At 49.7% G+C, this 20,957-nt stretch overlaps 9 protein-coding genes across 9 annotated transcripts; 4 read left to right on the forward strand and 5 right to left on the reverse strand.

Moving 5' to 3' along the window:
* Window positions 1-692: 692 nt before the first annotated feature.
* Window positions 693-2,587, reverse strand: N7500_003728 (Rho GTPase activation protein; the record flags this gene model as incomplete). The annotated part of the gene is made up of 2 exons (XM_056674874.1): window positions 693-847; window positions 928-2,587. The coding sequence occupies 2 exons, from the start codon at window positions 2,585-2,587 to the stop codon at window positions 693-695; spliced, it is 1,815 nt and encodes a 604-aa protein (XP_056535399.1).
* Window positions 2,588-2,655: 68 nt separating this feature from the next.
* N7500_003729 (Rho GTPase activation protein) lies at window positions 2,656-3,594 on the reverse strand (the record flags this gene model as incomplete). The annotated part of the gene is made up of 3 exons (XM_056674875.1): window positions 2,656-2,984; window positions 3,040-3,195; window positions 3,438-3,594. The coding sequence occupies 3 exons, from the start codon at window positions 3,592-3,594 to the stop codon at window positions 2,656-2,658; spliced, it is 642 nt and encodes a 213-aa protein (XP_056535400.1).
* Window positions 3,595-5,145: 1,551 nt separating this feature from the next.
* On the forward strand, window positions 5,146-5,692 carry tim9 (protein transporter TIM9; the record flags this gene model as incomplete). Its single annotated transcript, XM_056674876.1, has 3 exons — window positions 5,146-5,199; window positions 5,303-5,372; window positions 5,498-5,692. The coding sequence occupies exons 1-3, from the start codon at window positions 5,192-5,194 to the stop codon at window positions 5,690-5,692; spliced, it is 273 nt and encodes a 90-aa protein (XP_056535401.1). The 5' UTR covers window positions 5,146-5,191.
* Window positions 5,693-6,738: 1,046 nt separating this feature from the next.
* Window positions 6,739-8,192, forward strand: N7500_003731 (bifunctional alcohol dehydrogenase/S-(hydroxymethyl)glutathione dehydrogenase; the record flags this gene model as incomplete). Its single annotated transcript, XM_056674877.1, has 6 exons — window positions 6,739-6,759; window positions 6,808-6,822; window positions 6,896-7,009; window positions 7,120-7,232; window positions 7,282-7,919; window positions 7,978-8,192. The coding sequence occupies 6 exons, from the start codon at window positions 6,739-6,741 to the stop codon at window positions 8,190-8,192; spliced, it is 1,116 nt and encodes a 371-aa protein (XP_056535402.1).
* A 1,395-nt stretch (window positions 8,193-9,587) lies between these two features.
* N7500_003732 (uncharacterized protein) lies at window positions 9,588-10,661 on the reverse strand (the record flags this gene model as incomplete). The annotated part of the gene is made up of 3 exons (XM_056674878.1): window positions 9,588-10,292; window positions 10,343-10,420; window positions 10,473-10,661. The coding sequence occupies 3 exons, from the start codon at window positions 10,659-10,661 to the stop codon at window positions 9,588-9,590; spliced, it is 972 nt and encodes a 323-aa protein (XP_056535403.1).
* A 1,121-nt stretch (window positions 10,662-11,782) lies between these two features.
* N7500_003733 (uncharacterized protein) lies at window positions 11,783-12,646 on the forward strand (the record flags this gene model as incomplete). The annotated part of the gene is made up of 1 exon (XM_056674879.1): window positions 11,783-12,646. The coding sequence occupies one exon, from the start codon at window positions 11,783-11,785 to the stop codon at window positions 12,644-12,646; it is 864 nt and encodes a 287-aa protein (XP_056535404.1).
* Window positions 12,647-13,607: 961 nt separating this feature from the next.
* Window positions 13,608-14,693, forward strand: N7500_003734 (putative 1-aminocyclopropane-1-carboxylate deaminase; the record flags this gene model as incomplete). Its single annotated transcript, XM_056674880.1, has 1 exon — window positions 13,608-14,693. One exon carries the CDS (start codon window positions 13,608-13,610, stop codon window positions 14,691-14,693), a length of 1,086 nt encoding a protein of 361 aa, XP_056535405.1.
* A 246-nt stretch (window positions 14,694-14,939) lies between these two features.
* On the reverse strand, window positions 14,940-16,535 carry N7500_003735 (inositol-3-phosphate synthase INO1; the record flags this gene model as incomplete). The annotated part of the gene is made up of 1 exon (XM_056674881.1): window positions 14,940-16,535. The coding sequence occupies one exon, from the start codon at window positions 16,533-16,535 to the stop codon at window positions 14,940-14,942; it is 1,596 nt and encodes a 531-aa protein (XP_056535406.1).
* A 1,497-nt stretch (window positions 16,536-18,032) lies between these two features.
* N7500_003736 (Major facilitator superfamily domain general substrate transporter) lies at window positions 18,033-19,630 on the reverse strand (the record flags this gene model as incomplete). The annotated part of the gene is made up of 2 exons (XM_056674882.1): window positions 18,033-18,694; window positions 18,742-19,630. The coding sequence occupies 2 exons, from the start codon at window positions 19,628-19,630 to the stop codon at window positions 18,033-18,035; spliced, it is 1,551 nt and encodes a 516-aa protein (XP_056535407.1).
* Between the last annotated feature and the right edge of the window lie 1,327 nt (window positions 19,631-20,957).

Raw genomic sequence — 20,957 nt, forward strand, 5'->3', positions numbered from 1 at the left:
AAATACCGTTGGTACGATGTGAATTGACGGATTCTGCAGAATTTCCGGTGCGACCCTCGGGCCGCAGACACACACTACAACTATGCAAAAGAAGTGCGAAAGGAATCTTAGAAAGCAACATCCCTATTCTTGTGATAGGGTTTATAACAATAACATCGGACCGATATCGAAAGCGGAACCTAAGGATAGGACGAGATCGGGAAAGAACAAAACAAGAAAAAGATCAAGACAGACCGGCTGCAATTGCAGAGACAGGCGTACATTCATTCCACATGGCAACGTGATCAACTGAAATCCGGAAACGGGCTAATGATGTGAAGAGAGCTTCGGACCATTGCAAGACAGGGGGAGGATGAGAGCAATGGGGTAAAGAATACATGGGGGGTTCATTCAAAGGGGAATTGGGAAGACATCACGCCATCCACTCGACAGCAAAGGGATGGCGGCGCAACAGGGTCATGAATACGAGGGCAAAGCCCATTCATCACAAACGGAAAGGAGATGAGAAAAGAACGACCTCATTCAACGCCTCAAGTGACGCCAATGCTCTGTCGATAAGCCATTCCATCTCAAATGGTCAAACAAATCATGCACGACTGGATAAAGGTAGAGGTGCAATTGACTGAAGAGAAATCGTGATAATAATAGAAATGGGAGAATGAAAACATTTCGTAAAAAAAGTTTGAAGCAGATCAAGCAGCCGAGGTGGACGGTCCTGCGGTCTCTTTCGGGGTCTCATGGGACACTGTTGCTTCTGGTGCCAACACGGACTCGGTAGCAGGAAGCTGAGCAGACGACTTTTCCTCAACGACAGCCACCGGTGCAGACGACTCGGGAATATGCGGTTCTTCGGGGATAGATGGGGGAGACCAGCGCCAGGCAAGGGAGACGCGGGCGAACGCAGATGCTCGTCCCTGGGCTGCTCACGTGGGACTTCAACTGGCGCTGGGTTGCCATTTGTCGACTCTGTGGCAATAGGAGAAAGAGGCTGGGTGGTGAGGGAAGGGTCGTCCTCCGATCTGGTGGGGCTCTTTGTGCGCTCACGATCATCCTTGACAACCTGAGCGACCTTGGCCTTGAACTTTCCAAAGAAACTCTTCTTCTCGTGTTCGGATGGCGTGGACGGAGCGCTTTGAATGCCAGCATCCAAGCTCAGTGGGTGGCTGGAAAGGTCCGTGCTTTGGTGGTGTCCGCTGCCGATTGAACTGGTGCTTTGTTCGGCTCGGGGATTTGTCGCTACCAGGGGTGGAGATGCGAAACCTAGCCCAAGTTGCTCGCTGGTGCGCTTGGACGACCGATGGAACCGCCAACTACGACGATTTTCATGGCGAGAGGCATCATCAGGCTGGTCCATGTCAGACTGATCAGTGAACGATGAACGGGAGTTCATGGAGGGTGTGCGTGACTTGTTAGGTCGTAGAGAGTGGTCGGTGTGAGGTTGCGAGGTACTCTCCGCGAGAGCCGGGTTTGAGTCAAAAGGGTTCTCGCGATTGCCAAGAGTCGCGGCATTTGGCGGTCTCGGGGTAGTATCGCCAACAGCAGCTTCGATGGACCGGGTTTCGTGTTTAGGCTCAAGATCCCCACTAGGGTCTACACTCGAAGCATGGAGTGAATTGGCCGAACTTTGTGCGCTCATGCTTGCACTACCGGGAATGCGCTTCTTCTTCAAGCGGTTTGGTTGCCGTGGTTCTCTCAGTTCGCTATCAGCTGGCGGTGACTTGGTGAAGAAATTGGAAAGCTTGCGCTCACGGCTCGGGGTGACAACCTGTGGGGGTGAGGCAACCGGGGGCGAGACGACCGGGGCGTTGAGATTCTCATGGGGCCTGGCAGCTTCGCCAAGACTAAGACGTTCTGCAGCTGCCGGAGGCAATGGGCCATGGGTTGACGTGTGCACGTAGGCTCCACCTGGGGTCAATGAGCTAGTGGACTGACTAGGGGTCCGCTGCTCGGGTCGCTGCTCGGGACGCTGCTCGGAAGTCCTTTCAGGCACTGGCTGAGGAGCGGTATGAGAGACTGACTCGGGGATCGGCTCAGGCTTTTCGGGCTCTTCGCGCACCGACGGTGTCCGACTAGTTGACCGAGAACTCTGATGAGAAACGGCGAGGCCGGAAGGGGTGTTCGAGCCAGTGTCGTTGGCACGTGAATAACGAGCAGAAGTCAAGACGGGGCCCATCTTTGAGGGTAGAGTGTTGCTCCGATGAACACCACCGCCACTACCACCGGCGGTCATTGAGGTGGGAGTTACGGGGCTCTGGGCGTTGTTGGAATGACGGGAATTGCGCGATGATACGGAGACATTTCGTCGGATACTATCCAACTTGCGATGACTTTCGGTGTTCGCACTAGCGTTGGATACCGACCGCCGGACAGTCGGATGTGATGCGGCTCGTGGCATGCCCCCCTCGACCTCTTTCATGGTCTGTTCATCGGCCGCGGTGCCACTCATTCCGAACAGGAAGTGATCCTGATTCTCAATCAAGAAGATCAACACATCCTGACTCAACTTATATTCCTCTGGGGACATATCGTGCTGGGGGTGGGACAGCATGCCTGGTTGGAAGATCGCGGACAGATTGGCGGAAGGCATACGATTCTGATCGGATTTTGAGGCGAATACCGCGAGAAGATCGAGGATATAGAGGAGCAGTTGCTTGTTCAGGGGGGCAGCTCGATGATGAGGTTCTGATATGTCTCGACGGCCTTTGCGTGATCGAACTTCTCGGCATCGGGCGTCTCCTTGTCTTCTAACACTTGTCGCTGGTAGATACGTAGGGGCTCACGGAAACGCTCATAGAACTCTAACGGCACGATGGGTTCGGGTAGCTGGTTCAGATATCGGCGGAGCACGTTTGCTGCATCGTGGACGGTGTATCCGGACCAGTCGAGTCCTTTGCCATATCGCTCGGGGGAATCAAAGACCTCTTGAAGGTCCTTAATACGCTTGGCTGATCCGTTAAGACGAAAGATGCCTTCGACATCCGTTGCTATCCAAAGACAGGTCAGTGATGTCCCATCGAGCATAAGAAGGTCAACGCTAACCTTTTTCTTTTAGAAAAACCCCACACTTCGCAACAACAATGGGCACGTATCCATAAATGGAGCTCTGGCCGTGATCGTTGGTCAAAGAGATTGCCACATTGGCATATTTGATGCTGACATTGAGCGGAACCCCAAAGATGCCGCGGGGTGCTTCTGCTACGACAAACAGGTCAGCAAAACATTTTGAGACGATGAAGAAGCCAGCACATCAATTGAAAAGTGAGCAAAGTTCTCAACTGCGACATGGCCGACTGCAACAAGTATCTCCTCTGCGACAAGAGTATACGCGCGAGGCTCAGGGCAGGGGGCAGTCGCGAACCGTCGCGAGCCGGGGCGCCCGAGGAAATATATACGCGGTCGCCAGCGTTCAAATATCACATTCAACAAATATGGCTTACCTTTCAATTCGTCTTTTCTGGTACTCCGTTTGAACTGCTTCCACCATGAAGCTAAATCTCGCTTTGATGGCGGGGAGTTGGCGCCGACCGGATCAGGTGAGGTTGGGAGAGGGTGCACGGGGTCAGCACCCGGGTGCGACTTGCCGACCGTCACCATGGCGAGTCCGGAGGGCGACTCGAGATGGAATCGAAGGTACTGGGAATCGAAGAAGCGCAGGGAAGTGGGTGTGTCGATCGAGGGAATTCAGGAAAGTCGAAGCGGCCCTGCGTCACCGCCCTCGTGTGGGAAATCCTGGGGCTGGGCCCAAAAATAGCACAAACACGCTTTCGAGGGGAAGAGCAATGGGATTCGAGAACAAGAATGTAAGAACAAAGATGAAGAGAAAATGAGAGAAGAGGGCCAGTATGATGGAAGGGATGCGAAAGGGCTGAAAGGTCAGGGTTTCGAAAGGGTGAGTTGGGGGCACGAGCCAAGAGCCAAACACATAGATACATTAGGGATGTGTATTTAATGTATTCAAGGGAAATTCGATTTTTGGGAATATGAAACTATGAATAGCCAGTCTAGAGACCCAAGGTTCCCGAAATAAGTCAAAAGATGGGTCAGGGTCGCCTGTCATGTAGATTAATTCAGTACAGGTACACAACAGGGGTCGGATTGAGATCTCTATTAAATGATCTATATGGAGTACAAGATGGCTTTCCTGGAATTTGTGGGATTTGTGGAATTTGTGGAATTTCTGGAATTTCTAGAATTTGACAACGTGAAGAATATCCTGGGGGCCTGGACAATATTAGTCTGGAACCAACGGGTCTTGGACTGTCTGGAACGCGTTTCGACCCTTTTAGGGGGGTTTTGGGAAATTACCTAGTCGCTTATATCTCGGGTTTCATCTCTTCCGGCACAGGTACTGTTTTTCTTCTGTTTTTGGTTTTGTTTTTTTTTTTTAACTTGGCCTTTGGGCTCATATTGTGGGCAATGAAGTTGAAGTATACGAATTATCTGCTCCGTTCGAGATCCATTGTCACTTGGTCCATTGCGGGACAATGTCCCTCCGGTACGGGGTAGATCATCTCTCTCAGACGTAAAACGTCGTACTTGCCTTGAAGTGGCGTTTTTGGCGTTATTTCCATCCTTTTTAGAGATTATTCTGGGGCGCATGATCTACAGGTAGTTTCTGGCATCTTATACGTCATCTAGGTCGTCGAAAGTGTGAATAGGAGAACTAAAGCAAACCACTTGTTACCCTTGGGTTGTAACTTCCTATCCAGTATAAGAAACCGCTTTGACCGTACATAAATAATCATTGTGGTGGAATCAGCCTTCCATAGCGTCATGAAGTGAGGTTGAAGTGATATTAGTGACGTTAAAAATCACGTGGATTATCCATTCCATATTCAGAGCATTTATCCGTTCGCATAAAGCATTTTACGGCCCTAAAGTAGGTAGAGCTAACAAAAATCAATTACAATGCGCCTATCTGATGCTATTACTGTAAAGATCAGCTCTTGTAGACCTAGATTCATCCTAATTGAACCTTTTTTCAACAAATGAGGGGCCCTATACAATTCAAAAAATATATGAGATGTTGATCAAATGGTAGCCTGGCAGCTCAGGCACCACTTTTTGAGTCGCGTGGGCTAATATTTCTCCGGCACCCGAGAAGCTCAGAACCAGCGGAGCTGGCAGCTTGCAGGAGACTTGTAGAAAGCATCTTACCATCAAAACATCTTGATTTCATTCATCTATCACAATGGACGGGTAAGTGCCTCCCTTAGACTCTCTTCACCTTCCTGCCATGTCCTCTATCTCATTGTTCCCCCGGGGTCATTCTCTGAGCCAACCGCTAATACCCAAGCCACAGACTTAACGCATCGGAACAGCGCGAGTTCGCCTCCCGCATGGAGCGGAAGCAGATGAAGGAGTTTATGACTGTATGTATCTCCTGCATTTCTCATTGAATAATCACCTTCGCGCTCGTTCTCCTGCCCGTGATGCGTCCTTCCCATCCACCACCTGTCTTCTCCCATACTCAGAGATCTGACGCCCTTTCTTTCAGATGTACTCCAAGATGGTCCAGCGCTGCTTCGATGACTGTGTCAACGACTTCACCACCAAGTCCCTTATCAACCGCGAGGAGACTTGCGTCATGCGCTGTGTCGACAAGAACCTTAAGAGCTCCGCCCGCTTGAACGAGCGCTTCCAGGAGCAGAATGCCGCCATGATGCAGAGTGGCAGCATGTCTGGCAACTAAGGGTCTATCTTGATAATAAGAAACAGATTGTCGATGGCTATTTTCGGTTTTTGGCAACATGCATTCGATGAATTGGGTGATTGGCGAAGTTCGACCCGGTTGTCTCCGGCCCGACAGTGGCTTCATCTGGAGGTTTAGAGGGATGACAATCTGGTCGATGACCTATTATTGGCGAGGAAGCAGGCAGGATCGGCTCCTTTCCGTGTACCATAGAGACTAGCACGGGAGATATCTACCTCTCCTCTCCCGGGGCTCAAATTACAAAAGACTTGACTAAACTGATGGAAGATGTGATCTTGTACTCCGTAACTTCAATGGGTTCGCAAAAACAGCTCAGCTTGAATTTTTTTTCCTCGCAAATTTGAGATCTATTCCTTGCGGTCAGTAAACCAGCTCATGGCCGTGGAGGCCAAGCGCGCGTGTTCATTCTTTTTCTCTTTTGCATTTTTGGCGTATATCCTCGGAGTGGATGTCAAGTATGGAGTATTGATGGCCAATATTATCTTAGCCAATTGTCCTCCGGCTGAGACTTGGTAAGATTTTTAGTGCTGCCAATTGCTAGATGATGGATAGATATATCGACTATTCCGGCCGAGGTCGGCCATGTGTCATTGGCATAACATTAAGGTCATCAAATAAGAGAGAATCAATGCAAATAGACACCCCTTAGCAATTATTACTCCATACTGTATATAGTGCCATGTATAGTGCCAGTTATAGTGCTTAGAACGTCCACGCAGCCTCGACAAATAGGGTATATGAATCCCCCTAAGATTTCCCGCGGAGTTCGGGAGTCGATCCGATCACGCATTCTCTTCTATACGGGAAACGAGCTTATCTTAAGTGGGGAGAATGTTGGAGTTGTAACCGTCCGGATCTCCAACTTCTCTTCTGATGCTGTTCCATTCCCCTCACCGGCTCCACTCCTCCTTCAAAAGCCCCGTCATTTCCCTTCTTCCTCTTCTCTTCACCTTTGATCTTTGATGTAAGTCTTTTTTTTTCTTGGCGTCCATTCCTGGCTAATAAGGTCCAGTTTATAAATCACAATGGCCAGCACAGTAGGAAAGGTAAGCTACTCTTCTTTCTTGATTGAATAACCTCGCTGACTCAAACAGACAATTACTTGCAAGGTAAGCTCGATCCGATCGCCCCGCACATATGACGTCGACCAGCTCGTGAATCACAGTGCTGAACAATTGACAGGCTGCCATCGCCTGGGAAGCCGGTGCACCTCTGTCCGTTGAGGACATCGAGGTCGCTCCCCCAAGGCTGGTGAGGTGCGCATTAAAATCCACCACACTGGTGTCTGCCATACCGGTAAGCCCCACCATCAGCCCCGCCCTGGGAAAACGAAACAAATTCCCGAAAACTCCAAGATAGACGACAATTATTGACACCTCTCAGATGCCTACACTCTATCCGGCAAGGATCCAGAGGGTGCTTTCCCCGTTGTCCTCGGTCACGAGGGTGCCGGTGTCGTCGAGTCCATCGGCGAGGGCGTGACCTCCGTCAAGGTCGGCGACTACGTCGTCGCTCTCTAGTATGTTTTCGGCTCCGATCTCGGCATGACAATCAACTGACAATCGTAGCACCCCCGAATGCCGCGAGTGCAAGTTCTGCAAGTCTGGCAAGACTAACCTCTGCGGTAAGATCCGTGCTACCCAGGGTAAGGGTGTCATGCCCGATGGCACCTCCCGCTTCAAGGCCCGCGGTAAGGACCTCCTGCACTTCATGGGTACCTCCACCTTCTCCCAGTACACCGTCGTTGCCGATATCTCGGTCGTCGCTGTCACTCCCAAGATCCCCACCGATCGGTCTTGTCTGCTCGGTTGCGGTATCACCACTGGATACGGTGCTGCTGTCGTGACCGCCAAGGTCGAGGAGGGCTCTAACGTCGCTGTCTTCGGTGTCGGCTGTGTTGGTTTGTCCGTTGTGCAGGGTGCGGTCAAGAACAAGGCCGGTAAGATCATCGCTGTCGATGTCAACGATGGCAAAGAGGCCTGGGCCCGCAAGTTCGGCGCTACCGACTTCGTTAACCCCACCAAGCTCCAAGGCAAGACCATCCAGGAGCACCTCATTGAGATGACTGATGGTGGCTGTGACTACACCTTCGACTGCACTGGTAACGTTGGTGTCATGCGTGCTGCCCTCGAGGCCTGCCACAAGGGCTGGGGTGAGAGCATTGTCATTGGTGTTGCTGCTGCTGGTCAGGAGATCTCCACTCGGCGTAAGTGATTTCGGTTATCTACTTCACACTGTATATTATCCTCTAACATATGCCATAGCATTCCAACTCGTCACCGGTCGTGTCTGGAAGGGATGTGCCTTCGGTGGCATCAAGGGTCGCACACAGCTTCCCGGACTTGTCGACGACTACCTCAACGGCGAGCTCAAGGTGGACGAGTTCATCACTCACCGCCAGTCGCTGGATGGTATTAACAAGGCCTTCGATCAGATGAAGGAGGGCGACTGTGTCCGTTGCGTTGTTGACATGCAATAGATGCAGTATTCCACTAAAAAATATACTGATGTGAAATATGACTTTAATTATTTCTTGGACACGAAATTTTCTACATAACAGTACAGTCCATGGGGTGCATAGCCTTTTGTATGGCTAAGGCTGTCAGCAAGGTCCTCAACCCGCGGCACCACCGGGGCCAGGGCTTAGATGATCCCGATAGATTTCCAAATGCAATGGTATCAGATCTCAAGTGATGTTCGAACAAGATGATAGCATAATATCATTCTAGTAGATCTATTGATAGCTGATGCAAACTGCATACTTCCATCATCAAAAGTTCCACGCCTGTCTCCTCTTTTCTTCTTCAATCTGATATGGACCTCCAACCATGAGATATAAACACTTCAATCACATCAATAGCCGCGGGATCACATCGAAGGCACCGCGCATTCTATGCTCCCACGGACAAGACTCCGAAATCCCCGCCCAGTTTGCACCAACGAGCTGCTGATACAGACCCCAATCTCGGCTTTACTTCGGAATAACGTCGCTGGCGACCTATGATAGGGTATATATCACCCACATATAACTTTATCCATATGCTGAGGTGTCGGTACTAGACTGCGACATCGCCCATGGACGGGCGGGTGGGCATTGTCCACGGGCCTTAGGCGTCGTGGGCGCCTAAGGCCATAGGTATCATGGCATATACCGTGATAATATTATTTATTGAGCAACAACGCACGTTATACTGTGGTATTACTATTTACAGTTACACTACTGTGTTCTAACCATATATTAAATATTAAAAGCCCCTGAATGGTACTGACTCGCCTTACTGTACCTCCGCTTAACCCGAACAGTTAGAAATTCTCCACAATCATGAGGATAGGAATACATGATTTTAAGTCAACATAAAATTAGCCTAGTGCTGAAGTTCGAACTACCTGAAATACCTGGTCTTTCAATTCATAGTCCCAACGCGAATTGTTCTATTCCGAATATTTTCTCGTGCTTTTCTTGCTGCTTACATACGTGGCTTTATGGTTAGGCTGGAGTTATCCGTTACCTCACATGGCATTGACAATGTAGGCGTGGACAAGCAAAATCTGTTTTGCGCTTTAAGTATGAGAACACCCCAGTCCTTCGAGAAGAGCGTATGCCGCTAGGGAAACAAACTTAAGCCAGGACGACCAACTTTACTTGAAGCGAACACTTGGCTACTCCAACGTGGAGAGAGGAGTACATAGCAGCCAAACAATATTATTAGTCTATTGTTCCTTTCTACCCCTTGGAGCCTCGCGCGGTTTACCAGTTTATGGTAGTCGGAGGGAATCTAGTCTAGAGAACGGAAGAAAGAAAAAGATGGTAGCCACGTATATTACAATATACTTTCGAAATTTACAAAGATTGAAGCAAGACAATCCCTTATATTTATAAAATAGAGTAGACCATCAAATGCACCATAGCGGCAATTACAAGCAAACATAAACACATCTTTCCATGCATTTCCAGACAGTAAAGCAATCTTCGTATCCCAATCATTTGCGCCGCCTCCCGTACCTGTAGCGGTCCTCGGTTAGCCGCCGAAAAGATCTCTCCTACCCGTATACCTTGCTGCTGCTCTCGTGACCGCCTAAAAATCAGCGTCTCGCAGCTGGGTGGCAGAAGACTGGCTTGCACCAGAATTAACACAATATAAGAGGGAAGGAGGAGAGACAGCTGGGTAAAGAGCATGAGCACCGATATCAGGATATCGGATCTCACAATATACGATAACCCCTCTATCGTGACCTTCTGGTTCGACGCCGGAGCAAGAATGCTGTTGAATAGAGCCGGCAAATACATCATCACTGCTTCGGCCGCGGAGTAGATCAAAGTGGGAAGTGCCAGAGCTCTCCATCGTCGGCGATCGCGGGGACTAGGCACGAAGCGTAGCTGGTTGCGCGGAAGGATGGTGTGCGCGGTCCAGAAGAAATGGGTCTCCGCGAGTAGGACTGATGCAATAATATACGCCACCGGAGTAGGAAGCAGAGTAGTTGATATTTTCGTCAACGAGGAGTGCATCACCCAGTAGGTACAAGCGGAACCGATGCCATTCAGGAGAAGACGGAAACCCCCCTGCGGTAAAGGGCGGCACTAGTTTGGAGCAAGTAACGACTTGAGGGAGCTAGCTTCTTGTCTCCGACCTGAGAGATATTGACCTGCTTATCCACAGATTCGAGGATCAGGATAGACATTAAGACATGGCTAATGATGTATCGGATCTAAGCTCTATTAGTCTTCGCGGACAATAGGGATTCTTTGTTAGTAGCTTACTAGAAGTTTGAGGATAATCCCGAGAGAAATAGGTGCTAAAAGTAAAACATTGTTGGTTTGAGCAGGGTCTTTCTGAAAGAGTCGATGAGCTCGCGCAAGTAGTGGATCATTTCCTGCGGAATAGATGATAGTATTGAACAGTTCCCGAAAGAGGGTTAACAAAAATTGTGGGCGTGGGGTGTATGCCATTATTTATTTAGACAGTGAGCAGGAGCGGGTAATTGAAGTTGTTCGCTTTCTCCCCATTGATCTAACGGAAGGACAGTAGGCATTATATTTTCTGCGAAACCGAGGGAGTTATCCTATCGCGAAAATCGCGCATCTTCTGATGAGAGCACCAACTTAGCAAAGTCAAAAAAGTCAAAAAGATCAAGCTAATGCCGAGCTAATGCCAAGCTCACACTATCAATTTCAGCGTCTCAGTAGTGGGCACAGAGAATAGATTAGAACCCAGCGAACTGGTAAATTGGCGGCCCTATCTACGCCACGGCTGACTCAGAAGCGTTGATACACCAATCCTGAATCTCTATAGAGTACTCCATAGTGGCCAGTGGACCAAGTTCAAGGCTGCAATTTTTTTTCAATGGTGAGCCCATTCTTCTCGGACCCCGGTCGGACCCCGATATGACTCGAAGACATGCTTGTCCTAAGCTCGGTAACATCCGTGTCAGAGATCACGTGACCTCTGGGTTGCTCCCAGCATATCATAGTCTCATACCTAGATAGCTGTCTCCCTTCTTCACGCATTCAATATAGTTTTCCAGAGCATATACTGCCTCTTATAAAACCCGCATTCTCAATCCGAAAGTCTTATAGTTAGCTATAGTAAGTACTGCATCATTTGTAGCTCCGCTCAATTAAATTAGTACATAACTTATAGTCATTTGCCGGCTTAGTCTAGAGTAGATACTACTTCGCTGTTGCCTTGACTAGCCCTCTCCTATGCCACGCGGTTCTAATGCTAGCTCAGCCCTAGTATTCTCCACGGACGCACCTTCGTCCACACCAACTCATTGATTACGGGCCAAAGAACGGACTTTAGACGGTCTCGGAGATAAAACCAAGACTAGTATCGATTTCTAAGCATCGGGCAAGCACTCATGCTCAAGTATGAGGGACCTATGCACTCAGGGGCCGTATAAATAGAGGTAAGTTTACCAGCTGGATATGCACGAACACAAGCACAGCAAGCTATTGTCGGATCAGTCTCCCTGCTCAGACCCTCTTAAGTCTTCTCTCCCTCTGCTCTTCCTATCTCTCAATCCTCTGCAATAACAATGAGAACTTTTTCGATATATCTCCTCGTCGGGATGCTACTCGGACGAGCCGCCCACAGCCAGCAGCTCAGCTATAAAGATAGCATCCAAGCGTTAGCCTACGGCAATATCGCCACCTCCTCAGTGGAATCCAGCGGTGAGGTCTGGTTGAACATCACTGGCTTTGCGGAGACCGAACTCCCACACGTCCAGACGGTGGTGGGAATCCACTCCTTGGATAACGCCCGCGAGCTACAGGTGATCGCGAATCTGGCGCAAAGCGCCGCGAGTCAGGCACTCTGGGGAGATCTCGTGTTTCTGCACAATGTCTTTTCAATGAACGCCTATCCCGCGTACGCCAACGTCACCAGCACGCAGATGCAGGCCGGTCTGTTAAGCGCTGTGAGCGGCAAGGATAGGCCAGAAGAGAGCTTGATCGAGCTCTACGCCAGCACATCGAGCGCCCCGGGTCTAGAGGTGGTGTACCGCGCACTCCCTTCCCAATACAACAAGCAGCAGCAGAGCAAGGCCGACATCATCTCCTCGGCAGCAGCGGTACCCACGATGACGACCGCTGCCGCCGTCGATAAACGCGAGATGGACTGGACCCGCAACCAGATCGTCTGCAGTGCCGCGCATGTTGCCGTGGGCGCCGCCTGTATTGCACTGCTTGGGCGTATCCGCCTCAATGGGAGCTGGAAGTCGGGCGGCCCACGCGATATCTGCTACGAGGGCTGCTGCATCAGCTGGAGTGCCAATGCCACCTTCCAGATTCAAAATCTTTATAACGATTCCCAGCGCTGTTATAGCGTCTGCTTGGATGCGTCCGGGGGCGTCAGCTGCGAGGCTTACAACGTCAGTCTGCAGGGAACCATTGTCAACCAGTGCTTGAGCAACCGGCCAGATGGATGCGCTTAATTGAGAAGAGAGCCGTATGGTTCTTTTGTGGAAAAACCAAGTAAGGAGTGCATTGAAAGGTAGAGGTTGTGACAAGATAGGATGCTCCGGCGACTTGGATGTTGGCCCGAGAGATCAAGTATGGCATAACATTCGCGAAGCAGCAAGATGGGTGAATCCTGGAGGAAGAATGTACTATTTCCCGTCAAGATTAGTCAGGTATATACTTCACACAAATAGCTAGATAGGGCTTTGTTAGCAACAGAGACCTATTGTGATTCTATTGGCGCAACCGTATTGATTTGTAAGATCTTATACTGTATATCCCGGCCATCTTTCTTAATCACTTCTTATACCCGCGGCCTTAAACATACTAGGCTTTCTAGAATACTTACTAGTAATATGTCCTCTCCTTGTTGTATATTATATATAAGATTATGATTTCGAGAGTCAGAGGGGCATTGGTCCGATATATATTCTTTTAGCCAGTCCTAGAGGTTCTCCTATAATGTATAGTAATAGTAGAAGTGGTATATAATTTAATTGATAAGAACCTAGAGATCCTTAGGATCCTATTCCCTTCGGTAGGTCTATATCAGCAGCTCGTTGATGCAAACTGGGCGGGGATTTCGGAGTCTTGTCCGTGGGAGCATAGATTGCGCGGTGCCTTCGATGTGATCCCGCGGCTATTGATGTAAGTCCTGGGTTACGTGTGGGTCACATGGAAGATCCACGCTGGTCCTAACAGGTGTCCACCGGCTCCTGTTATCAAACCCACCTCCGTTCGCCGCGGGCATCGCCGCGGCGATATCTATGAGGGGTATATAGTCCACGATATCATGCCCAAGTATATTAGATCAACTTATAACAAGTCATCTCTACAACCAGTATATCATTGCTACCGTTACTTCACTTATTTCAACCTCAGAGCAAGTCTCTCAACCACCAAAACCACCACCAAACCACCACTCCATCCAACACCATGGAAACCCCAGAAACCAACCCCATCACCCTCCCGACCCCCTTCTCCAAAATCCCCCGAACTCCCCTCCTCCTAGGCCCATCCCCAATCCACCCCCTCCCCCGCATAACCGCCGATCTCGCCAAAAACAATCCCCACCCCCGCGTAACCATCTACGCCAAACGCGACGACCTCAACTCCGCCTATGCCTACGGCGGCAACAAAACCCGCAAATTGGAGTATCTCCTCGCCGACGCCCAAGCCCAAGGCTGCACGACCCTCGTCTCAATCGGCGGCGTCCAAAGCAACCACACGCGCCAAGTCGCCGCCGTCGCCGCGCGCTCAGGTCTCAAAGCCCGTCTTGTGCAAGAACACTGGGTAGAATGGGTCGACCCGGGTTACGAGAGTACGGGCAATATCCAGCTATCGCGACTAATGGGCGCCGACGTGCGACTCGATCCGTCCGGATTCGGGATCGAGCATAAGAACACCGCTCAAGCTGTTGTTGAGGAGGCAAGAGCGGACGGCGAGAAGCCGTATTATATTCCTGCTGGAGCGTCTGATCATCCGCTTGGTGGGTTGGGATTTGCGCGGTGGGCGTTTGAGGTCCGGGAGCAGGAAAGGGAGATGGGTGTTTTCTTTGATACGGTTCTTGTTTGTGCTGTTACTGGGTCGACGTTTGCGGGGATGATTGCTGGCTTTAAGTTGTTAGAACGGATTTATCCTGAGGATGGGAAGAGGAGGGTTATTGGAATTGATGCTTCTGCGACTGTTGAGGCGACTAAGGCGCAGGTTTTGAGGATTGCGAAGAATACGGCTGCTAAGATTGGGCTTTGTGAGGAGGATATTACGGAGGAGGATGTGGAGCTTGATGAGAGGTATCATGCTGGGATTTATGGGGTTCCAGATCGGCAGACTTGGGATGCGATTGAGTATGCGGCGAGGATGGAGGCTTTTATTACGGATCCAGTTTATGAGGGGAAGAGCTTTGCCGGCATGATGGATATGATTCGTCGTGGGGAGATTAAGGGTGGCAATATCTTGTATGCGCATCTTGGTGGACAGTTGGCTCTGAATGCTTATTCTGAGCTTGGTCGGACCAACTAGAGTCGAACGTATTTAGAAAACATTAGAATATACTTGCATATACTTGATGGCTTTATTAACACGCGTAATTCTCGAGGCTTACTTGGATCAATGAATAGAGAGATCATATGTTTTTAGATGAGAGGACTCTTGGATGTAATCTACGGTTTTGAAAATAGAAGTAGGGTTGTAGCATGTTTCAGCTTGTATTGATAAACGAGTGACTATGGTTGGTGCATAAAGATGATCAAACTAGGGAAGCATCTTCTAGAACAGCTTGTGCTCAAGGGTCATCTCCGACTCAGGCTGGAGACCAACACAAGCACGGAAGATGTTGATAAGAGCGGAACGCTGCTTGCCCAGGGCGTTGACGACGGGGGTACCGGGAGGGGTCAGGGGAGCCTTGAGCATATAGCTGAGAATGCTCAGGACGCTGTGGAAGCCCTTGAAGTTGTCACCCTCGCCCTCACACTGCCAGCTGATACGGGTCATCATCTCAGCGAGCACGATAAGATCGATAATGAGGGGCGAGGCCAGAAGCGAGTCCTCACAGATGTTGAACAAGCTGATGGTCTGGTGGCCACCCATGAAGATCTCGGCGTAGTACTCGTCCAGAGCACGCTTGTTGTCACCGACAGCAGGCATGTACTTGATGACGACAGTGTGGTCGGGGTGCTCATCCTTCTCGTAGAGGATGTGGTTGGCAGCGACCATGTCGTCGACGACGTTGGACTTGGAAATCTCCTTGGAGCGGAACTGCTTCTGGGAGCTCAAGTTCTTGCCGTCGTTGTTGCCCAGGTGGTTGTAGCTGGCAATGGAGGTGAGCTTGATACCAGCGTTGATGAGGAAGTCAACAAGGGCCGACTTCATCTTGGTCTGGCCAGACTTGAAGTCATCACCACCAATAAAAGCACCACGCTGCTCGGCCAACTGAAGGGCACCAGGGACAAAGGTGTTCTGGGGCGAGCCGTTGATGAACGGAGTGTCCTCAAGGATTGCGGCCACAGCGAACACGGTGGAAGGAGCAACCTCCAGGTGACCAGTCTTGATGGAGTTGATCAGGTTGTCAGCAGTGTCGTTGACACCGGGGATGATGTCGGCGTAGCGCTCAGTGTTGGCAGTCCACATGATAATCACCTTATCCAAGCCATTCTGGGCCTTGAAGTCGCGAATATCCTTCTGGATCTGCTCGACGTGAGCCCAGCAAGCCTTGTCACCCTTGATGACATTGTCGGCACGGTCCTCCTGGTTGGCAGCAATGAAGTCAGGGTAGTAGATACTAGGCAGCGGCTTCATCTCGGCCATCTCCTTGCGGACCTGGCTCTTGAGGGTGGGCTCCAGCACCTGAGCACGGTCCATGGACTCGGCGAGGTTCAAGCTGCTGATATCCCAACCGCCAATGGCCAGATCGTTAGGGTGGGCCATGGGGAGGAGGTCGTGGAAGGGGATGTTGATCTCCTCGCCGGTCTTAGCATCAGTGCCCAACTTGACAGTGGAGCTCATGACGATGGAACCGTAGTAGTTGGAGGTCTGCTTGCCATCGCGGGTCTCCCAGGAGAGTTTACGACGGTTGGCCAGAATACCGGCCGTGACGGTGGAACCATTGTTTCCACCCCAACCGACCAGCATCATACCGACCTTGCCAACCTTGCGGTTGACCTTGAAGTTGTAGTTGGTAGCCTTAGGGGTCGCAACCAACTTGTTGTCCGCAGTGCGGGTGATCTCAGTAGTCTGATAGGCATACTTCGACTTGATCTCGTCATCGGTGTAGACGACATTGGGAGACTGGACAGTAAACAGTTCTTGGCGAACCGACCCGTTCAGGGTGCCATTGGCAACATCCGAGCTAGCGTGAGGAGCCATTGCGTTCACAACGGGATGAATTGGCGAATTTGGAGTAGTGTGTGTGATAGCGTAGCTTTAGCGGATATAGGGTGCGCAATCCGATGCTCCTCCACGGTTGGATGAGCGTCGGCCGTTGAACGGGTGGTGCCGGCTATTGGGGGGTTAGCAATTGAACTATATGGCTCTGAATAGGGGAACACTTACGAGTTAAGACTTGTCGCGAAAATTGTGGCGGTTGTATGTGACCACTGTCTCAACGAGAAGTGATCTGACCTGCTGACAAGGTTTATACGAACCTAAAATAAACGGACAAGAGTGATGTGATTGAGGATAGAGAGAAGAAGAAGAAGAGAGAGGAAGTGGCAGTAGGGGCCACCTTATATGGTCTCCGCCTGTCTCCGGTGTCTAGTCCCCCGATCCCCCGGCTTCCCTTTTTTTTTTCTTTTCTTTCTTTTTACTTCTTTTAAATTCAAGCTATTTGCTGGCATTGATCTTATCATTGGTTGTCATATCTCACCGTCTATTCTCTGGATAGTCTAGCCGATATCGCACCGTTAGTCTTCTTGTTCCTGCATCTGGATATTTCCCTTGTACGCGTACGGAGTACAAGGGTGTACAACCAATACCTCAATTCAAAGTGTCCCGTTCATAAATCTCCAGTTTTATGCCGATTACCTGACGTGCTCCGCTTGCGGCCAGTCCCACGGTCTGGTGCCTGGCCCGGTACATTCCTTTCCGGATACGAACTTCGGTGACGTTACCTATTCTTGATGAGCATTAGATTACAAGTGCAATTGGATTGAATCTACGGACTCAATATACTACATACTCTATGCCTCTATCTACATGTGTATCAGGCCACGAGCCCTCGGTTGAACCGTGCTGCACCGAGGGGCATCCGCGGGGCAGAATGGCGGTCAGCCCATTGCTTGGCAAAATTTGCTGGGTTTTTTTTTTCCTTTAATTTCTTTTCATTAAATTAATACCATACCGAGTACAAAGCACCAAGGAAATTTGCCTAGGAGACGTGGGATGGTTTCTATCACATTCCAGAGTTTGCTGATATTGAGCACTTTCTAGGGTTTCGACCATGAAAAGTTCCGGCACATGTAATAATACCAGGAAATTGGTGGGCTTTATGATCATATGCGATAATGGATGAAATATGCTGAGAGTCCCACAGCGGCAACCTTTTGAGTCCACTAACGCCTCTATTGGCCCTCTTCAAAATGACCGTCACGGCTTGTACCACACCAGGCTATGCCAAAACTGACCTTGAGGCCTGCCTGGGATGTGAGCCATCCAATACTAAAGCCTACTACTGCTGTAGCTTTACACCTTTACGGTTAAGTCTTCAATTCCAAGCTTGTTCATCCCGAAAATATGGTGCGGTCTCCCATTGAAAGAAATTATGTCTGCAATCGATAGAGACCTCTGGAGTATTGCCATCTCTTTTCATTGAAGCATTCTAGCAAATCCCATCACTCTCGGGCTGCAGAACAAATATTTATACCTTCAAGCCTTCGACTCCCCATTTTCTTTCTTCTCCAAAAGAGAATCTTCCTGGGGTTGTCGACCGATTAATTTCTCCGGCAACTGCTTAGCCACACGAACCGGATCCAGCCATCCCGTAGACATAATGAATACCTCATCTATACCTTCCAGCGACAGACCTGCAGTCTCCGGGTAAAATAGATAAACAATCGGTATCATCGCAAAGTTGAAACAGGCAAAGATGAGAAAATATTTCCACCCAATATCGTTGAAAGCAATTGGTGTGACTTCGGCGATCAAAACACTCAAAGCCCAATACGTGCCAGAACTGATACCATTGATAGTGGTACGCAGACTGAGAGGGGATACCTCGGATGCGTAGAGGAACGGGATCCCGCCAAAACCTATAATCATGCTGAAGTGGAAAATAAACATGAAAACCACGGCTGCATGCATAGCAATGCTGTTTGTCAACTGGGAACTAAGCGCAGCCACGAGGACCATGGAGATTGTGTTGATTGTTGCACTTGACAACAACAAGCAACGACGACCGAAGCGCTCTATAGTGGACACGCAGACAATGCCACCAAAGACACCAGAAAACTGGTAAATCACCGCCAAAATCTTGGATGTGGTTGTTTCGAGGTGAAGGTGCGTTTGGAAAATTGTCGTACCTGGCGGATCTATAAGCGAGGGGCAGCGGATGGACTTGAGTGATCATAGTACGTACTGTAAAACGTGATCGAGTTGACACCCGTCAATTGTAACAACATCAATCCACCTGCCGCAAGACATGCGCGATGAAAGATCCTTTGATGTCCCATGTGAAAGATCTGGCGAAGAGACCCTTCCCCAGCAATAGCCAGCGAGGCCTCCACGTCGAGTATTTCCTTCCCGATAATCTCACTATCCATCTCAGTGTCTCTTAGGGCTGCCAATACCTCACGGGCGGCAGTTATTTGCCCGTGCTGGATCAGCCAACGGGGAGACTCGGGCATATAAGAAGTAGATATCATCACAGCTAGGGAAAGTATGATAGGCAGACCAACTGGAACACGCCAGCTTGCACTGTTCGAGACATACGACATCCCAAGATCCACAAGTAAAGCCAGCGTGAGACCCATAGAAGCAAAAATACCTGTAGTCCCAACGTGCGCACCACGCTTGCTAGCTGGTGAGATCTCCGATTGCCAAACAGGCACAGTGGCTAGTTGACCACCGGTTCCCAGACCTAGGAGAATTCGCGATACCACAAGCTGGGCCAAGCTGAAAGAACTAGCCATGAGGAAAGCTCCGATCATTTGAATAATTGAAGCGATTATGATAGTTCGTCGTCGTCCAAGCATATCGCCCAGTCCGATGCAGGAGATGGCCCCTAGGAGACCCCCTGCTGCATATAACGCTACCACCGTTCCCTGCAACGTCGATTTATGGTGTTTCTCTGAAGGTTGGGCGTGGGTCACATCGATTTCTGGAAATTGGAACTCGAACCAGGGTAGGGTGAGAACACCTCCTAGTAATCCTTGATTATAGCCCAGTGACATGATTGAAGGCATGACCACCCCAAGGATTGCCACATAGTTGAGGCGACTGCCTCGCAGGCCAAGAAAACGTGTCATATGGCGTGCAAGATTTGAGATAAGGTTGTGTACGGATGGGTTTGATGTTAATCTGGAGGACTGCTGGTGTGTTTTGGAAGAGATCCGGCAGTTGTGTCAGGTGAATGCGGTCCTTGCATATTTGCTTTTGAATTGCATTCCGATCTCGGGATCAACGTCTCGAAAGGCATGTTTTACCATTTCAGCAAGGTGTAGCAGAGATTTCTTGAGTTTCAAATAAAGATGATCTATGAATGTTGAGATATCTGCAAGGGGTATATCATTAAACTGTTTAGTGGACTCCGGTATAAACCAATCTCAAATAGGATGAATCAAGAGAACTGAACTGTCACATCATGAATAATGGTCTGTTATTCAAGTTTGTTGCGTGTTTTTTTCTGTCGAAGATCAGTCATGGAGTAAGATTGTAGGGGTTATTCGGGAATGATTTGAAAATATATCATCATATACAGGTTGCGAGAAGTGGACATGTGTTTTCTTTTGAATACATTGTCGTTTTTCCCAGAACATATAGTAGATAGTACAGTGTCGATGCAAAGACAACCATCCCTCCCTATATAGTACATCCCACCACTGCACCATGGTGTGGCACCGGATTAAATCCCCCGCAGTGGAGAATGGGGAACATCCCCGACGGAGGTGAAGAAATCAACTCCGTCATGCCCGGTCCGAAAAGCCAATGTTGGTAAGTCATAGTTAACATCCTTATAAAATTTGACATCTGACAATATTTAGTGATCCATGTCGTATACTTCACCATAAATGTAATCCTGCCTATGCCCGCCAAGAACCAGCTCTCTGACTGTCGATAGGTGACGGAGTCTTGCCACAATGCGGCCGATGCGTCCGCACAGGTCGAGAATGCACTCGAAATAAAAGGGAAACAAAGTTCCGACAGGCAAAGGGCCGATCGACGCGCACTAAGTTCCCTAGCAACCAAGTTTGGGTTCGGCCCCCATCAAGAGGTTGGATTCTGCACCCGAATTTCTTGATATCTAGTCTAACACCAGGCCGTATTCAGTTGACTTTGTACTTGAAAGCGGAAGTGGCCAACCAGATACTTTGATAGAGAGAACCGCCGAGGTTGAGTCGCCGGCTGGGAGTTCGCATAGTCATGCCGAGCCCATTCCTATACCAGAGAGGCTGTCTTCAGGGTCTCCATATACCACCCCTTTGCCACAATATGGTTTCTCAAACCAAGTATATACAGAGAGGAGCGTTGTTTCACCAGATGGTCCCGTGGTGGGCACACCTGAACGATTATACCAGCGGCCATGGCCCTTGAGAGACCCCCAGGAGGCGCATTTGTTGCAACATTTCGTGGATA

This window comes from Penicillium coprophilum (genome assembly GCF_028826855.1).
Source record: "Penicillium coprophilum strain IBT 35676 chromosome Unknown utg000002l_segment0_segment1, whole genome shotgun sequence".
Lineage (NCBI taxonomy): Eukaryota > Fungi > Ascomycota > Eurotiomycetes > Eurotiales > Aspergillaceae > Penicillium > Penicillium coprophilum.